Below are 18461 nucleotides of genomic sequence, written 5' to 3' on the forward strand. Positions count from 1 at the left end.
GATACATAAATTTGGAAGAGGTGAAGACGCAAATTGCAAAGGTTGATTCAAATCTAGGCTGACATCTGAGTTATATAAATTACTACTTAAATCACGAAACAAAGGAATGGAAGAAACTTTCGCTCTTTATTAGGTATGCTCAATTAGGTCTTCCATTTATCTTTTTTGTATCGGAATCGTATGCCCACCAGAAATCGAACTCTGATCGAACATTCTACATCAATTCTTTCTTTCAGCCATTTTAATGTAACAAGACAACAAACTGTATACGTGAAGGTATATTTTGGAAATGGAAAGTTCTCGGCTATACTACAATGTTTCTTCTAAGACACAGCACCATTTGTTTATGTTGATAGGGTTTCGTTGGATTCTTTTTTTCACTACACATTAAAAACAAAACCATCTACAGTAACAATTAAATCATTTGACTCACTGCTCACTTCTTCGCACACTTCCAACGACGATCAACTCTGCTCATTAGCCGATGGTACGTTCGTGACAAACGTGTTATCATCCCAGCGCTCCACTAAGACAAACCGTTGAACGAACTAAGTAGAAAAACCAAAAAAATGAGACACAGGAAATTAACGTCTAAACATAGTATTTAAACGATGCATCTATTTACCCTATTGCCTGCTAGAGTTTTGTTGCCCATATAAACCATCATATGGAGAATAAGGTATGCATTGAATGTGATGTAGAAAACGCCAAAAACCACTGGAGAAGAGAAAGGAAATACAAAAAGGTTATAGATGGATTGGCAAATAATCCACACAGTTTGTGACCATAGGAAATTACTTACCAACACCAAATATCATCAGAGCAGTCAGCTCCACATGTTCCAGGTTTGCAATGATAAAATATAGATTTACTCCAATCACGGTAAAGCTCAGGGCGATAGAAATTATTTTTTCAACCCTATGGAGAAACACGGAATGTTTTACTTTATTAGTAAATTCATGAGTTGTACGTTTCCGATTTGTCTAAATGTTGCTTACGCTCCATTGACGAACTCGAGCATGAGTGCACTGCAACACGTAAATGCTACTGTGGGAATTGCAGCAAATGGCAGTTGCAGTGCCATTACTGCATTAAGTATATCATTCATCTTCGTCAGGTCCTCCAATCGACTAAAGAATGCAACATAAAACGCGGGAATAACGGCCACTGTTCGAGTGAACAACACTCGCTTCCATCGCACCCATTGCAAATTCAGAAAACCCTAGAAAATGGACAAGAAACTCATCGTCTAACAGATTTAGGCGGGTACTAGGACGATTACCTCCATCGCAAACTGTCCCGCATAGGTTCCAGTCATGGTCGAACTTTGACCCGCAGCTAAAATACCAATGGCCCAAACATACATTGACGCTCCACCGTAGAAACATCCTAATACCAGCCCGGCCTTGTAGATGTTGATCTCGGCAGTGACATTGTTTGCGACGAATGCCGAGTTAATATCACCAGCAAATGGAGTATTGGCGCATGTGTCGATCTGGAAGTCAAAAGAAATTTACGATGAAGTTTAATATACTTAATGCACTGATAGGAGAGAGAACATCACTTTCTTTTCGGCAAACGTCCAACAGTTCAAGAACAATGTGAGTTGAAAAAAAAATAACTAATTCAATTTGAGTGAGCAAAATGAAGCTATCAAAATCGATTCAAGTCCTAGTATTCTATTTGAAAGCAACTTGTATGTTTCATGCATCACATTCCTAATACAAAACATGCAAGCAGTAGTTTCTTATGTTTCGTTTTGCATTGAATTTAATAAATTATTTTAAATTAACAGAAAGTGAAACTGCATCCAATGTACATACCACATTTTGATTGGTTTTCCCATACAGATCTTGTGCAAAGACCGACACCACAAACACGTTTATTATGAAGGAAACCAAAAGCGCCAACGATGCCTCAATGAAGTAGTACCGGCATCGCATCGGCATTGTAGACAAAGAACAGCAAACATGTAAGTGTTACAGGATTTTGTTAAAAAAGGTAGAAGTCTAAAAGCTAATAAAATGTTTCTTCCTTCATTTTCCAGTAAAAAAGGATACACTCTCCAGAATAAATTACGAAAACAAGCTTTTGACATACTATAAGCAATTTCTGAAACATCTGGAGCGCATAACGGAGAAATATACTCGGATGCTGCGGGAATCGAAAAAATTGTCCACTGATACTCGTCAGTTGCTAGAAACTACCGTACAGTGTATGTGCGATTTGGTTTTGGCACATCCGTACTTCAACTATAGCCCAAATATTGTCCAGGTGCTCGTTATCATGCTGAACGATGCGAAGGAAAGTGTTCGAAAAATAGTTCACTCATGTTTCAGTACGCTATTCAAGACCGATGCAAGATTGGATCTAAGCTACCATGTAAGTTAACTACCTAGTAATTTTGAAATCGTGAGACACCAGTCAGTGAAAAGTTGATATCCATTCCATTCGAAACGCTTCTATTCGCATTCCAGACGGTTCGCCATATTAACATGCTGATAAAAAAGAAGGAACGAAACATTTTTCCGGAAATGGTGTCCTGCCTCAAATATCTGCAGATCCATCGAATCAATATGCACGAGGAAACATTGCTAGAGCTGAAAAAGCAAAAACTAGAGAAACAAAAGTCGTACTTCATCAACATGTCACGAAAGGAACGTAAGCGAAAGAAAAAACTTCAGGAATTGGAAAAGGACATCTTCGAAACGAAGGCCGAGGAAAGCAAACAGGTGGTACGACGCAAGCTGACCGACATTTCCAAAATGGCTTTTATGATTTATTTCAAAATATTAAAATGCTATCCCGATTCACGGGTTCTGAGTGCAACACTGGAAGGGCTTTCGAAGTTCGCGCACACTATCAATATTGAATTCTTTGCCGATTTGGTGGAATTGCTAAACAATCTACTAGTAAACGCTTCGCTTGGGTATCGCGAGCAATTGCACTGTATCCAAACCGTGTTCGTTATCCTCAGTGGACAGGGAGAAGTTCTAAATATCGATCCAGCAAGATTTTATTCGCATTTTTACAAAAATCTTCTGTATGTTAATGCAGGTGAGCATAGTTTATGTTAGTAACATCTCTAATCCAACTTATGTTTTGGCCGGCCCTTGGGGCCTATCTTCGTAAATAATATTAAGATACCAAAGTTTTGTTACAAACATACTTTTAAAATACTTTCAGGTAAAAATCATGAAGATATGGAATCAATCCTAAAAACATTGGACATCATTCTCTTCAAGCGTCGTCGTAACGTTACGTACTATCGCTTTGTTGGTTTTGTAAAGCGTCTTGCTACGCTTTGTCTTCAGGTGCTGCCTAACGGGTCCCTTGGTCTGATATCGTTGATTCGCAGCTGTATGAACATGAATCAACAGCTCGACATTCTGCTTGATACGGAAGCCGACGTAGGGTCTGGTAAGTTTGATCCGTTGAACGAAGAGCCGGAATTTTCAAATGCTAGCTGCACGGCCTTATTTGAAACTACCTGCCTGACCCGGCATTATCATCAAACGGTGCGCAAGATGATAACAAACGTACTGAAAGGAGCGGATAACGTGCCCATCAGTGCTGGAAGAACTTTGTAAGTACAGCTTTTATTGCAATACAATGTGGCTCTTATGTAATGCGTTTATTTTTCCCTTTTATACCGTATGTTATTGCAGGACTCCTGGGGAATTCTACACTAACTATGACTGTTCGGAGATGGTTTTCAATCCGGAAATTCCACAACCTTCGAAAGTAAAATACCCAAGCAGGAATCGTAGTCTATTGGCACTAGCATTGGTACAAAAGAGTTTCTTGGAGAATTACAACCCGGTTGTTCCGCTTGCCGTGTCCAATACCGACGCATTGATGTTCGACTACTACCATGAGTGCGCTAAAAAACACAAATGTTAATAAAGTTGATTCGCATTTTCGACTCATTAATTTCACAGGATACAGGACTTTTGAAAAATTTACTATAATGGCCGACAGGATTTTTCCTCATCTTAAATCCCAAACTTGTTACGGATTACTCAGACTTGGACGAGTAAATATTTTTCTAGTACCGTAGTAGTTCTGAGAGTTTTCCATCTGTTCAGTTATTTTAAATTGCTCCTTCGCAAGGATACATAAATTTGGAAGAGGTGAAGACGCAAATTGCAAAGGTTGATTCAAATCTAGGCTGACATCTGAGTTATATAAATTACTACTTAAATCACGAAACAAAGGAATGGAAGAAACTTTCGCTCTTTATTAGGTATGCTCAATTAGGTCTTCCATTTATCTTTTTTGTATCGGAATCGTATGCCCACCAGAAATCGAACTCTGATCGAACATTCTACATCAATTCTTTCTTTCAGCCATTTTAATGTAACAAGACAACAAACTGTATACGTGAAGGTATATTTTGGAAATGGAAAGTTCTCGGCTATACTACAATGTTTCTTCTAAGACACAGCACCATTTGTTTATGTTGATAGGGTTTCGTTGGATTCTTTTTTTCACTACACATTAAAAACAAAACCATCTACAGTAACAATTAAATCATTTGACTCACTGCTCACTTCTTCGCACACTTCCAACGACGATCAACTCTGCTCATTAGCCGATGGTACGTTCGTGACAAACGTGTTATCATCCCAGCGCTCCACTAAGACAAACCGTTGAACGAACTAAGTAGAAAAACCAAAAAAATGAGACACAGGAAATTAACGTCTAAACATAGTATTTAAACGATGCATCTATTTACCCTATTGCCTGCTAGAGTTTTGTTGCCCATATAAACCATCATATGGAGAATAAGGTATGCATTGAATGTGATGTAGAAAACGCCAAAAACCACTGGAGAAGAGAAAGGAAATACAAAAAGGTTATAGATGGATTGGCAAATAATCCACACAGTTTGTGACCATAGGAAATTACTTACCAACACCAAATATCATCAGAGCAGTCAGCTCCACATGTTCCAGGTTTGCAATGATAAAATATAGATTTACTCCAATCACGGTAAAGCTCAGGGCGATAGAAATTATTTTTTCAACCCTATGGAGAAACACGGAATGTTTTACTTTATTAGTAAATTCATGAGTTGTACGTTTCCGATTTGTCTAAATGTTGCTTACGCTCCATTGACGAACTCGAGCATGAGTGCACTGCAACACGTAAATGCTACTGTGGGAATTGCAGCAAATGGCAGTTGCAGTGCCATTACTGCATTAAGTATATCATTCATCTTCGTCAGGTCCTCCAATCGACTAAAGAATGCAACATAAAACGCGGGAATAACGGCCACTGTTCGAGTGAACAACACTCGCTTCCATCGCACCCATTGCAAATTCAGAAAACCCTAGAAAATGGACAAGAAACTCATCGTCTAACAGATTTAGGCGGGTACTAGGACGATTACCTCCATCGCAAACTGTCCCGCATAGGTTCCAGTCATGGTCGAACTTTGACCCGCAGCTAAAATACCAATGGCCCAAACATACATTGACGCTCCACCGTAGAAACATCCTAATACCAGCCCGGCCTTGTAGATGTTGATCTCGGCAGTGACATTGTTTGCGACGAATGCCGAGTTAATATCACCAGCAAATGGAGTATTGGCGCATGTGTCGATCTGGAAGTCAAAAGAAATTTACGATGAAGTTTAATATACTTAATGCACTGATAGGAGAGAGAACATCACTTTCTTTTCGGCAAACGTCCAACAGTTCAAGAACAATGTGAGTTGAAAAAAAAATAACTAATTCAATTTGAGTGAGCAAAATGAAGCTATCAAAATCGATTCAAGTCCTAGTATTCTATTTGAAAGCAACTTGTATGTTTCATGCATCACATTCCTAATACAAAACATGCAAGCAGTAGTTTCTTATGTTTCGTTTTGCATTGAATTTAATAAATTATTTTAAATTAACAGAAAGTGAAACTGCATCCAATGTACATACCACATTTTGATTGGTTTTCCCATACAGATCTTGTGCAAAGACCGACACCACAAACACGTTTATTATGAAGGAAACCAAAAGCGCCAACGATGCCTCAATGAAGTAGTACCGGTTGGCATCCTTAACCTCGTTCGTTTGGCTTCGGTTTATGACTCGTGACTAAAACAAAAAAAAGAAAGTGTATGCAAAACATTTGCAGTCAACAAATAACGTTATCTGTGTGTTACCTTAACGAGTGCCGAATGCAGGTACAAGTTGTGTGGCATAATGACTGCACCAATGATCCCAACTGCTTGCAACAGCGTTCCTGGGCGGTAGTCGGACGACCAAGGAATAAACATACCCTTTATAACTTCTAATTGTGGTATATCACTGATGATATACTGAAACGAAAACAAGATATAACCTTTCAGTATAAATATACGTACTACATGCACTTCAACTCACCTGGTAACCAAACGATACGGCCATGGTGGTGATTAGAAATCCGAAGAATAGTTCCAGACGCCGCAGTTTATATTTATCCAGGAATAGAAACGATAACGTATCGAAAACAGTTATCAGCACCCCGACGTACAAAGGTATCCTGCAATGGGTGAATGTCTATTAGTGCGATCTCTTCTAACACCAGCTCTGCAGTAAAACAGCATGCAAAACATTATTCTTGGGCAACCAGCTTGTTTCCTTCCATTTACCGTTTGGATGATAATAGATATATGGCAATCGCGGTACCAATCACCTCCTGCATATCGGACCCGATGATGGCCACTTCAACCATTAGCCAAAGCAACAATCTAGGAATGGTTCTATACTTCCTATAGCACAGTTCCGCCAGATGCAATCCTGTTACAACACCAATCCTGCGTAAAGTTAATCAAAAGCAACAGAAAAAAGTAAGGAATACATAAAATAGATAATGCATCGTAAGCCAATATCACTTTGTTTGTGGTAATAATTTTGCACAGCGTTGTACCCACTTGATTGCCAGCCGTTGCATGGCGAGTCCCAACAGCGTAGCACCGAGTAGCACCCATAGCAGGCTATACCTTGCCACTACCCCGCTCTGTAAATCGGACTCAATGTTCCCCGGATCCAAATACGCAATGGACATAAGAAATCCAGGCCCGGTAAACGCCCATAACTTACGGAAACTGAATCCGTTCTGTGAAGGAAAGATATTAGGAAAACATTGCTAGTAAACCATTGAAACCATGAAAAGCTAGCTCATCAGGCGTTTATGCTACGAGTGGTTAACAACAACGAAAACAATGTTTAATGATTGGAAACATAAATCCTAAGTGTGAAATCCACTGATGAAAGTGTGAGATTCTGTTGAATGTAGTAATGATATTTATGTTTCTATTAATTCCCAGTCATGGAAAAAAGGTTCGAAATTTGAACGTTCTTGTTAACCAATGTTTACGCATAAAAAAATCGTGCATTTTTTATAATATTTTAAACTTGTATAGGTTTAGAATCCGTTATTCAAATTCAGTCAGATTTCAACATATTATAGATCACACCGGTCTTTTTTTATAAACCATAACGCAATTCGTTATTATCATCACCAGAAGAAAAAAAATCTTCTTTTTACTCCCCCACGGCATGCAGTAAGCTCCCATTAGTAGGTACTTGTTAATGGATATTAAAGTGAAGCACCTATTTTTCACACAGCCCCCGGATGCTTCTTAAAGCAAGAGAATGGAAAATGTTTCGAAATTTTTAATTTCAAAATGTTCATTGTTTGTGAAATGCTTTAGTTCTTTTACATGCTATGATCTTCATGAACGTTAGAACTGTGTTCAATCTGAAATGAACGTTTTTGAACATTCGTTATGTGACGAAATTGATAAAATTTTGATATTCTATAATTTAAAAAATGCGGGTTTGAAACTACGTTAAAATGATGAGATGTGATTAATGCACATTGAGCAATAAAGCGCTGATTATAGGAGCAATGCTTTTTCGGACAAGGACACTTGTTCGTGATGTGTAGAATGATTATTTTCTAATTTGATGTCAGCAATGCGATTGCCACAGCAAAACACAAAAATTGAATATAATAAAATTGAAACTTTGAAAACGAATGGGGGAATTATCATGCAAGATGAGATTATGAAATGGAAGAGAGATTCAATTATTTTCTTACAGCTTCTGCGGCCGGAACTGCAACCCGTCCCCCACTGTAGTATGAGCTCGATCCATTGTGAAGTGAGGATTCTTCCGAAGGCTCGAATAAGCTTTTCGTGGAGCTTGGAGTTGTGGAAGCTGAAGATGATCGGCTCACAGCCTCACTGTTCATTTCTCCATTATTCCCATCCTGCGGTCCTCCAAAGGAGGTTAGAACGTCTTCGTTGGCATTCATTGTCACAGCAGCAGGATGTACCAGCCTTATCAATCACAGCTCTCAAGCTGAAACACACAGCACTTCGCCTATAAAACCTCCCCCAACGGGATTTCGACGTGTTCGTGATGCTACAAGTTGTGATATTGCAGTTACTTATCTGCCTTTTGCACGATCGGCACTACATGGATTACAGTTTCTCATGTTACTCCGGACACATCATCTGGGAATCACACAGCAAACGTAATTGCACACAAAATAAAAACAAATTATCTAGTGTTGGCAGAATCGGGATTCGGAAGATTCGAAGATTCGAATGCCATTTGACGGATTCTAAAGATTCGAGTCCCATTTGACAGATTCTAAAGATTTGATTCGATTAGGATTTGAGTTAGATTTGATTGGTTTGGGACTCGATTTGATTCGATTTTGACTTGATCTTCAACTGTTTGAATCGACTCACAATGATTTGAGTCGAATTAGTCCCATAACTAGTCGATCTAGAGACAATATAACTGATTTAAGTTTACTCAAATCGAACGCTGGGTAGAATGTCCAATGGACATAGATTGAGTATTTGAGCGATTTGCAAGTTTTGATCTAGAAAAATTCCTGGAACCTATTTTTTACAAAGAAATACAGTAGAATGTCCATTATCCGAGTTGTTCTACCCAACCAAACCCATTTCATCAGGACCAGACCATTTTTACCGAATTCTGAATCGGATTCTGGGGATTCAGATTAGGATAAACAATTTCCAGACCGACATTGATTTGTTTACATGATGATGATGATGACCCGGCTGACAGAAATTCAAATTTTTTGCTGCTGTCATGTAGTTCCAGCAAGAGTCCCAGCAACCTCCCCACCTTTGCATTGATTTGCTTGGTGGTGTGGGTGAGACTAGCTCGCGTGTAGGTGTGTGTGTATGGTATATTCTACGAATGTGATATTTTCTTCTACCCGCAGAATGCTGCGGTGAAATTAAAACATTTGCTTTTTGAGAATTAAGTCATCGGATGTTTATTATTCGGATATTTGCGATCACACTGTTTGCTGACTTACCAGTGTAGAGATCTGGCCTCTGCAGTGGACTTGACGTCCCAGAAAGATCCAATTCTTAACAGCATATGCGATCCAGCTCATGCACCATTCGACGCATTCTTTAGCTTTGCTTTCATTCCTAAAAGTAAAAAAAAGTTAGAATGTTACTGATTTAAATTACCTAGATTTTCATCATTTTCATAAGTTTATTAGTTTGTTCTTACCTCAACAGTATTAATGGCACGATCATTACACTTGCTGCTCAATGCACTTGCGCCTGCCCTCTGAGATTGCTATGACCAGAATGCGCAAATACATGATGCTGTGGTTGCTCCAACAAGAAACACACTCACATATCTCAAATAGGTTTCGTACGTAAGTACGTGCGTATACGCGAATAACGACACATGCTTACTGCAGTAAGCATATTGGGGATAGTTTTGCGTTGCATGGTTTCAAAGGATAGAATATGCATAGGAAGCATTCGCACCCTCTCTTTCCCTAAGAAAACGACCAACGCACACATTCTCATTTCTAATCATAGAGTTTAGGGGGGGAGAAGTACAGATTTTTGGATGCGGGGACCCAAATCCAGGATAAGCTGACATTTGTCGTCAACCGGGGATGATGCTGATGATGATAATGATGATGATGAGTCCCACCGCTTACCCCTACATAGGTTTGAGAGGGACGAAAGTATCTTACGATATTAAATATAAATCACCAAACGAGAGGGGGCATTGGGGCATTACTCTCCAGAACAATCGTATCCAACTCTGCTCCATTCATACAACGGTCGCCATCGATTTCACAAGGAGGTACATCTTAAGCAGCCCGTAGACGTCACATATTAATCTGTGCAGATCTTTGACGTCTACAGATTTCCTTTGTTCTCTCGTACCCATCGTCTGTCAAACATCCCTCCAGATATCCCGAATATCTCGAGGGATGTTGGAAAGAGCTAAGGAAAAGCCGTAGACGTCAAACATCTGTGCAGATTAATATGTAACGTCTACGGCTTGCTTTAGATTTCCCAACTAGCAAAAGGAGATCACTTTCCGGAGTAGGGCAGGTATTTTCGCACAGTTTTGGTTAATACCACCAGCTATCAATGATTGATAGTGTGGTGAAACCCACCAGTACTACTTAAGGGGCCTGATCTTGTTCCTTCCATACAACGGTCCCGAGCAATCACCTCGAAAGGTAAATCGCCGAATCTCCCAACGTTAACGAGGCACCACTTTCCGGAGTGTAAGAGGGTATTTCTGCTCTGTTTGTAGTTCCCACCGCCAATTACAATTGGTTGATAATGTGGTGCCACTATCAAGAACAGAAAGGGACTCAACTACAGCGAGATGTGTAGATACTATTAGTTCTTTTCGTACAGCCATGACCACCAATTGTCCTCATTTACGCGCGCGTGTCTCAAAACTATGTAGACTCATTCATTCTATTAAGTTAAATTAGATAATAAAAATAAAACGTCCCTGTTCATTTTTTTACTCATCATCATCATAATCAAAGATCATGTTGACAAATGCAATACTACGGGTTCAAAAACTACAACATTTACTAAATACATTGCAAGACAGCGTCACACTACCCGCTTCACGTATACGGCGCATAGGCTTTTGAACTCCCTAAGATTTCACGCTTGTTTAATCTCTCTCGGATCCTGTTGTACCATTGTACTCCTTTGAAAAACAACGAATTTCGGGCAGACATCTAGACAGATAGCCGGGAAGTCTTGGCTCACCGGCATTACGAGTGTAAGTCCTAACTACTATCCTTTCCCCCAAGTACGTTGGTACCAGGCCTTTCAAAATTTTGTACACAAAGACCACAGTTCCAAAGGAACACTATCCACTGCTTGGACTGTTCCGACTGTTTCTTGGATTGGGATTCGGATTTGGGGATTTGGTTTACCCACCACTACGAACGAAGCTGCGCGCCAAACTTTGTGCAACAAGCTTCAAAAACCAACTAATTTCTCAATAACTTTTTAGTGGCTTGGCCAATTTTAGTGCCAGACCCCTCAAATGAAAGGTCTTTTAAAGACTGTAACTCTGTGCAACAAAGACTCTTCCGTAATACTTAGTTTATGATTTTCTGAGGCGTAGGTGCAGAAACCTTGGTTGGTATTTTCTGCTGAAATAACTTTACAATTGCTGAACCGATTTGTACATGTGACCCCTTAAATGAAAGGTCTGTTCAAGACACACAACTTTGTTTTACAATAGATCCATTCTATTTTTTCTAGTTTTTGAGAAAACTAATTGTGTGGAAAAGAGACAGCACTCTACCGGGAACAAGATTGATAAACCTCGATTACTGAAACGCAAAAAATTGCCAATTTGTTAATAACTATTGATTCTTTCAACCGATTTTCACGATTGACCCCTTACATGAAAGGTATTTTCAAGACGCGCATTTGTGTTGAAAGTAAATGTAACCGTACTTTCTTGTTTCTGATCAAAACCACACCTGGAAAGTGTTCGCCCGAGGGGGCGAAAAGGTAAATCAGGTTGATTGGCAATATAGGTTAAAAAAGCCAATTCCCGTATAACTTGTTAGTTCCTTGACCGATTTCCACAAATGACCCCTCAAATGAAAGGTCTTTGCAAGACGCGTAATTTTGTCTCAAGAAACATATTACATTTTATCCACCTTTTCTAGTTTTTCTACCAGCTCTCGTCGAGAGAAAAGATGACAATTTCCTCTCCGCGAGACCAAATTTGGTCACGCACACATTTGCATTTGTTGCACCAACACATGCGCGGTGCGTGTACAGACACAACGTGTCGCCCGAACCCGTTTACCGGTTCAGCGTTTGAAGGTCATTCGCTAGAACAAGACCCGGCACGAAAGGTCGTGAGCATATTTCGCCCGGATTTTGGGAGAGAATTCGCCTTTTCCCACCAAAAACGAGCGGCGAAAAAAGTGAGCTAGTGGTGGTTCTTACAAGCTTGAATCTGTGAATAAAACAGCTCATTTGGGCCAATAGAATATCTCAAATACGTTAGAGATTGATAGATATTGTAATGGACGCAAAGCACCAGTTTACTTTCCTGTCTAGCTTTAAATACATTATATCAGCCATGTCTGAGGCGCTATTTGTGAAGATTGTTATCAGAACATCAAACATGTTCGTTCCGCGATAAAGTTCCCGCCGGGGAAGTGCGGAAAAACATCAAAAGGACTTGCTTCACTGTTTCAGTGACCCACGATGGAATCAATTTGAATGATAACGCTGTCATAATGGTTTGCATGTTTGAAACATAATAAATGCTACTCTTCTTGGAATGAACTCGGGTAAATCAGTTAGTCTGCATTTTCCCAAAAAAGACTAGATTATTCGTGTTGTTTGAATACAATGAGAAGAATAATGTCTACTTTACTGATATTCTTTTGTAAATCATTCATTGAATTAAACGCATCATATGAAAAATCGGCATTAGATTAGCCATATGATTACATATGATATGATATGACAGATTGGGAGTCGGGATCTCAGAATGGATTTGAATCGAAAGATTCGAATCCCTGTAGGGATTCAGTTTCCCCATCACTAAAATTATCCGCGGCCGATTCCTCATCTAACGGCAGTAACTAAAAGGTCGGATTGAAGAGTTCAAACCAAATGGAATGCAACGAATTGAAGTCAGTGTGTTCAAGGTGTATATATCCTTGACAGCATATATCGTGTTCTATCAGTTAAGTTTTACTGTGATGATAAACCATAGTTTTACTAACGACATTCTATAGTTTTTACTTGTTAGGCTGGCTTGAGACGTTTGACTTCAATTATTCTTGGAATATTTCAAAACTACTCTATTTGTCACAAAGATTGCCTTCGATTTCATCTAGTAACCTTATGTACACGATTGAGCGAGACAGATTTCATAGAAAAGTCAATTTTCGGCGGGTTTATTTGAGACATTTTGTCAGTCCAGTAAAACATAAGCCGCTTGGTTATATGCTTCTTTTCGTGTTATTTAGATAAAGTGTATTGAATCATTCGCCGCTGATTTCAACGCAACAAAGCAGTAACTGTAAAAGGTATGCTATACTTGATCCGTTATATGTATTTCTTTGGAATCATGCCAAAATTCGTAGGTTAGATCCTTGATTTCGTATGATAGCAACGATCGTGCCTTTTGTTTGCTCAAAGAAGGACTTGCCGGGAATTGAGGGTTTGGTGCAACTTACTGTGCTGTTAGGTTGGTAGGTGTAAAAGCTGTATCGAATTTCCGTTTTAACTCAAATATTTAGCTGTGTTAATTTTACCTTGAACAAAGTAAGTCAAAACTGTCAAGCGATGCGCAGAATACTTTTGGTATGTGCGCCTATTCATTGTATTTGTAGTGCGAAAGCATCAGTGGTGTTTATAAATAAATTTACACGGCGCATTTTGTTACCTTCCACTCATAATAAATGAAATGTTCCTTTTTAGACTGTTTAAGCACCAGCCGTGTGAAATGATGGAAAACATGGACATATCGTGCGGAGAAGTAGACCCGGGAAATGAATCTGCGATGGACGGTAAGTGTATCTGCACTTGTCTTGCTGGAAAAGCCATGACCTCCAAGAGCAGCCGAATAACGTTCTTCTTCTTCCCCAAAATTCATACTCTGTCTTGAAGTCGACGAAGGAATGGACGTTTGCTCAGATTCCGAAAAAAGTCGCTTGCAGGAATTCACCCTTAGCGTAAATAACAGCGTGCTGGACGCGAACAACTCCCAAGGCAGTACGTCCAACAATGCAACGTCCGAAATGGGAGACTCGGCCAACACAACCGTTGTGCTGAATAGCAGTTTTCCCAAGCAACAAGAAGCAAGTGCACCTGACGGCTTAGACAAAATCACGCGATTTCCACTGGGAATTGCTAGGGAGTGCAACCAAACGATAAACTCCTTGAATAGCAGTAAGGAGCGCATAAAATCGAGCTTGCTCAGCAGTCCCATTAGCAATGACTTGCGTCTTGCGGGAAAAGAAAACATGTTTACAAACACGTTCGATGCTCAATTGTTCGAATTTCCTACGGAAACTAAGCCTCAGGGCGATAAATTTCCCTTGGATGTGCACGAAATATCGTCGGTTCCTGATGCAATCCCAGCCCACTGCGCTCAATCAGAAGAGGAGCAATTTACACCTGGCAGTGATTGTAAGTATAGGAGTGCTTTCTTATTCATTATGTGAAGTAAAACGGCAGGTGTGATGATAAATTTGAAAGAGTAAAAGTGCTTGTGTACGTTTTTGGTTAGAGTGAGAGTGTTTGAATTGGCTAACGTTACAATTAACGTTAAAATTTAAATTAACGGCAAGTGTGTAACAGTTCGTAAAGTGATAAAGGATAAATGCAATTAGGTTAGTTAAGGTTAATGGCGACAAGCCAATCGTAAATGCATGTTCCTTAATACGTGGAAACGCTTTTTCCCTCCTAACTTATCGAAGAAACTTTTTTCTATCGAAAAACATGTAACGCTAGTAACGCTTGAATTGAATGCAATAGCAGGGTGGAAAGATTCATGGAATTAAGTATTGAACTCGTGCTCTCAAACGTTTACCGAAGAAGAAAGTTGGTGCTGGAGTGTGTGAGGAGTCCAACAGTAATTTTCAATCAAGCTGCCATTCCTTTTTGCCTCCCACGATTTTTCTACGACACTCGGCACAGTTGGTCGATCCGATTTGTCATAAATACACATATATTTTGCTACGACACGAAAAGGGAAAATCCGTGTGGCAAGAAAAGGCTTTCGTTTCGTGCAACCGTTCGTCCCCTGTACGTGTTATTTAAATTTTTCAACTTGTGTCACCAAAATACATTGCTTCTAATTGCTAACGAAACAGATGGTATAACCATTCTCGTTCGATTTAACAGATATTTTTTCGGCGGCTGACTTCGATTGTTTACTGTCCCGTGGATCCTCGCAGGCGGAGACTGCGGCAGTAACAGCATCGGCAGCATCTTCATCACAAGAAACATCTACCGACCTTCCGAGGCACTCGGTGCTCATCAATTTCGACCCACTTTTGCGTCGGCAAACCATCATCGCTTCGCCAGACAATAATGACACCATAGGAAATCTCGAAACGACATCCGCATGTCTGGCCTTGGTTGATTTTGCACATCAGCAGCTGCAGCAACAACAACAACAACAACAACAGCAGCTACACGGTTCCTTCAACGTTAGTCCACTCATCCCACTGGTGGAGACGAATGAATTTGAGCATATAGGAGTTTTGCAACAGGAGGATTCAAGTTTGGTGTCTTCGGCTGTGCCAGATGCGGCTACAGAGCAATTAGAATTAACTCTAACTACAGTTGAAAGTGGTTATATCGAAGGTGTAAATACCCCAGAACGAACGCAGCCTACTGAATCGAACACCCTAGAGCAGACCGTCGTTGAAGCGCAGATTTTGAATAATTCAGTGAGTATCGCTTTGGAAGAACGTGCCCCAGATCAGAACCAGGAAGAGAACGGGGAAAATACGGATCGTCTTTCGCTTTCTGGTAGCTCTATAGAGCAAGATTTCTTTAAAAGTATTAAAAGTGAAGAGCAATACACACAGCAACTTTTCACGGATACGAGTAACCCAGTTGTGGAACTAGCGCCAAAAGTGAGTCCGGTTAAACCGACCAATTCCGAGGAACCATTGGGCGAAACTATTGTATCCACGGATGACGGAGAACAGCAGCAAGACGACATAAAGGAAACGACAGAATCTGCCTTAGCGGCGGTATTGCTCGTTGCACAGTCTAACTCAGCGTCGGACGTTAAAACAGAAAAGGATATAGAAACTCTTGTTGAGTTCGAAACGGCCCCTGTGGTAAGTAGGTAAAGTTGTGGTAGTTTGGGGTCTTTCAACTAATCCAGTTTTATTGGGGTATATTATAGGAAAGCAATGTGCTAATCTCCTTCAGCAACATGCTTGCCGAACCATTACAAGAAAAGCAGAACAGCACAATCCACAATATGAGGTATATTAAACTCACAATAAACGAATAGCTTTTCATGTGGAGCAAGCCTGTAAACATTGACTTTTCTTTTCATTTTAGTGACGATCGAATGGCTCAGCACGAAGATGAAAATGTGGATTCGGCAAAGAAAAATAAAAGTGAAGAGTAAGTACTCTATTGACACATACGTTTGAATTGTTGAAAACATACCTGATAATTACATTGAATAAGTTACTGATGTAGCACTTTATTATTCTTTTAGCATCAACATTGCAGACATGGAAAAAAAGATGCATGACGTTGAACTGAGGGAAGAGAATATGCTGAAACGAATCACCGAGAAGGATAAAACTATTTCTAAAATGAGGTTTGTATGTGCAAAATGAAACACTTCTTTGGAGTAAAACTGTCGCGTGGTGAAAAATGTTTTCAGTTTTTAAACAATCGAGTTAACTATTCACTGTACCTTGAACAGTTTTCCTTTTCCGCACCTTTATCTAATGTGTTCATGGTATTTAAAAATCTTTATAGGAACCTGCTGTATTCATGCGTTTAACATTATCTTTTATCACTTTTTTCGAAGTATACAAATTTGCTTTTTTAATCTCTTGACCATGTATTTTTATTTCATTAGTTCGGTCTCGGTTTTTAATGGGTTCTTTTGTTCTTTTGCTTAATAGCAATGTCGTTGAGGCATACGAACGTACGATTGCAGAATTGATATCAGAAAAGGAAATGTTGATTCGAAATCATGAATTAGAATGTGAAAGTCTAAAACAAGACAACGAGATCAATGCCCAGCATCTTGAATCGTTGGAAAAAACATTCTCCAACCTGTACATGTAAGTATTGCTTGTTACAAATAACCACGTACCGTATATTGTTAAACTAACTGAAACTATCCTACTTACTAGGAAATATGATCGGATGAAAAAGAATGCCGTCAAGTACAAAGAGCACGAAGAAAAGCTATTGGAAAAGATAATGAAACTGGAAGAAAGTCTTCGTGCACAGGAGCAACGGTACGAAAAGATGAAAAGTCATGCAATGAGTCAACTAGAGATGTGAGTTCTATTGATAATGATATGCTTCCCTCTGTAACATGTGTTAATGTTGTACATTTATTGATTTTTACAGTGCTAATACCAAAATCGATGAAGCACTGCGCAACCATTCCCAGGAATCGGCAAAATTAAAGGCACAGATAAAGAAGGAGGAATTGTACCGAATTTCAATCAATGAACAGCTCATTCAAAAGTCGAAGGAAAACGAGGAGTTGGTGAAAATCTGTGACGAGCTGATTAGCGAAACCAATTAAAAGTGATGGGAAAACGAAGGCGCCCATCTCCTTGCAGCTCTACCTGTTTTGCAACCTCTTGACGGTCACAGTGTGGAGGAATATCGTGCAGACGAAAAAGAAAGAGATGCTATGTGAAGTTGTTCCAAGGGGCCCAATGCATTAAACTCTTTTACAATGTGTTGTGCATTGTTCGATTGTAGTCGAAAGCTTAGTTCGAGATCTGATTTTTTTTCAAAGCCCTTTCCATAAACATGCTTGAACCTTCCCTCCTTATCAACACGAATCAAGCTACCAGAAGCGAACGGTGGTCTCTCTATTTATTTTTGTTGCGTAAGCGGCCATGTGTCAATACCGGAAACTGTATCGTTTGTTTACCCCAACGACTCGTTTGTTTTTTTTTAATCCTTTTTATGCATTCAATTTTCGCTCCTTAGAAAAACTTTATTGATATACGCTTTCCTCAAATTCTAGTAATCAGCGTGCGTTTCCCATTTGTGAGAAGCCAACGACGCCATGAATAGTAGAAGAGAAATCAGAAAAAAAGTACAGTTAATAAATAACAGCTACACAGATATAATACTACCTTAACAACAACAAAACCTTGTTTTACTCTTACTTAACTCTTGCCTAACAGGAACAATGTTTGTGAACGTTACCGGCGCGAATAAATCAATGTATTAAATTAATATAATATCATCGTACTAGGTTGGTTTGAGCATGTGTTTTCCAAACGAAGGAACTTATTATTAATATTATTGGATGGATATTATTAATATGAAGCTTACTCGTTTCTAGTCTGTTTCAGATCGCAAGAAAAACCTATATCGAACCAGAAATCATAACGAACATTTTAGTTTTAATGTTATTTTTACTCGA

The 18461-nt window shown here is 39.4% G+C and overlaps 4 protein-coding genes across 4 annotated transcripts; 2 read left to right on the forward strand and 2 right to left on the reverse strand.

The window, feature by feature from the left end:
- Window positions 1-195: 195 nt before the first annotated feature.
- On the reverse strand, window positions 196-1943 carry LOC131264444 (protein Malvolio-like). The gene is made up of 6 exons (XM_058266747.1): window positions 1824-1943; window positions 1283-1495; window positions 999-1222; window positions 803-918; window positions 626-717; window positions 196-548 (listed from the first exon to the last, which is right to left on the reverse strand). The coding sequence occupies exons 1-6, from the start codon at window positions 1941-1943 to the stop codon at window positions 465-467; spliced, it is 849 nt and encodes a 282-aa protein (XP_058122730.1). The 3' UTR covers window positions 196-464.
- On the forward strand, window positions 1942-3945 carry LOC131266375 (nucleolar complex protein 3 homolog; the record flags this gene model as incomplete). Its single annotated transcript, XM_058268869.1, has 5 exons — window positions 1942-1972; window positions 2048-2382; window positions 2478-3057; window positions 3187-3586; window positions 3669-3945. Coding segments are annotated over 5 exons (1581 nt in total), but the record flags the coding sequence as incomplete, so codon positions are not given.
- A 356-nt stretch (window positions 3946-4301) lies between these two features.
- Window positions 4302-8523, reverse strand: LOC131266374 (protein Malvolio). The gene is made up of 11 exons (XM_058268868.1): window positions 8086-8523; window positions 6914-7098; window positions 6632-6796; window positions 6384-6522; window positions 6164-6319; window positions 5937-6095; window positions 5396-5608; window positions 5112-5335; window positions 4916-5031; window positions 4739-4830; window positions 4302-4661 (listed from the first exon to the last, which is right to left on the reverse strand). The coding sequence occupies exons 1-11, from the start codon at window positions 8299-8301 to the stop codon at window positions 4578-4580; spliced, it is 1749 nt and encodes a 582-aa protein (XP_058124851.1). The 5' UTR covers window positions 8302-8523; the 3' UTR covers window positions 4302-4577.
- A 4719-nt stretch (window positions 8524-13242) lies between these two features.
- Window positions 13243-18271, forward strand: LOC131261859 (interaptin). The gene is made up of 10 exons (XM_058263703.1): window positions 13243-13383; window positions 13778-13866; window positions 13967-14488; window positions 15206-16155; window positions 16224-16306; window positions 16385-16450; window positions 16548-16652; window positions 16966-17127; window positions 17200-17349; window positions 17423-18271. Exons 2-10 carry the CDS (start codon window positions 13803-13805, stop codon window positions 17601-17603), a joined length of 2283 nt encoding a protein of 760 aa, XP_058119686.1. The 5' UTR covers window positions 13243-13383; window positions 13778-13802; the 3' UTR covers window positions 17604-18271.
- The last annotated feature ends 190 nt before the right edge of the window (window positions 18272-18461 follow it).

This window comes from Anopheles coustani, chromosome 2 (genome assembly GCF_943734705.1).
Source record: "Anopheles coustani chromosome 2, idAnoCousDA_361_x.2, whole genome shotgun sequence".
Lineage (NCBI taxonomy): Eukaryota > Metazoa > Arthropoda > Insecta > Diptera > Culicidae > Anopheles > Anopheles coustani.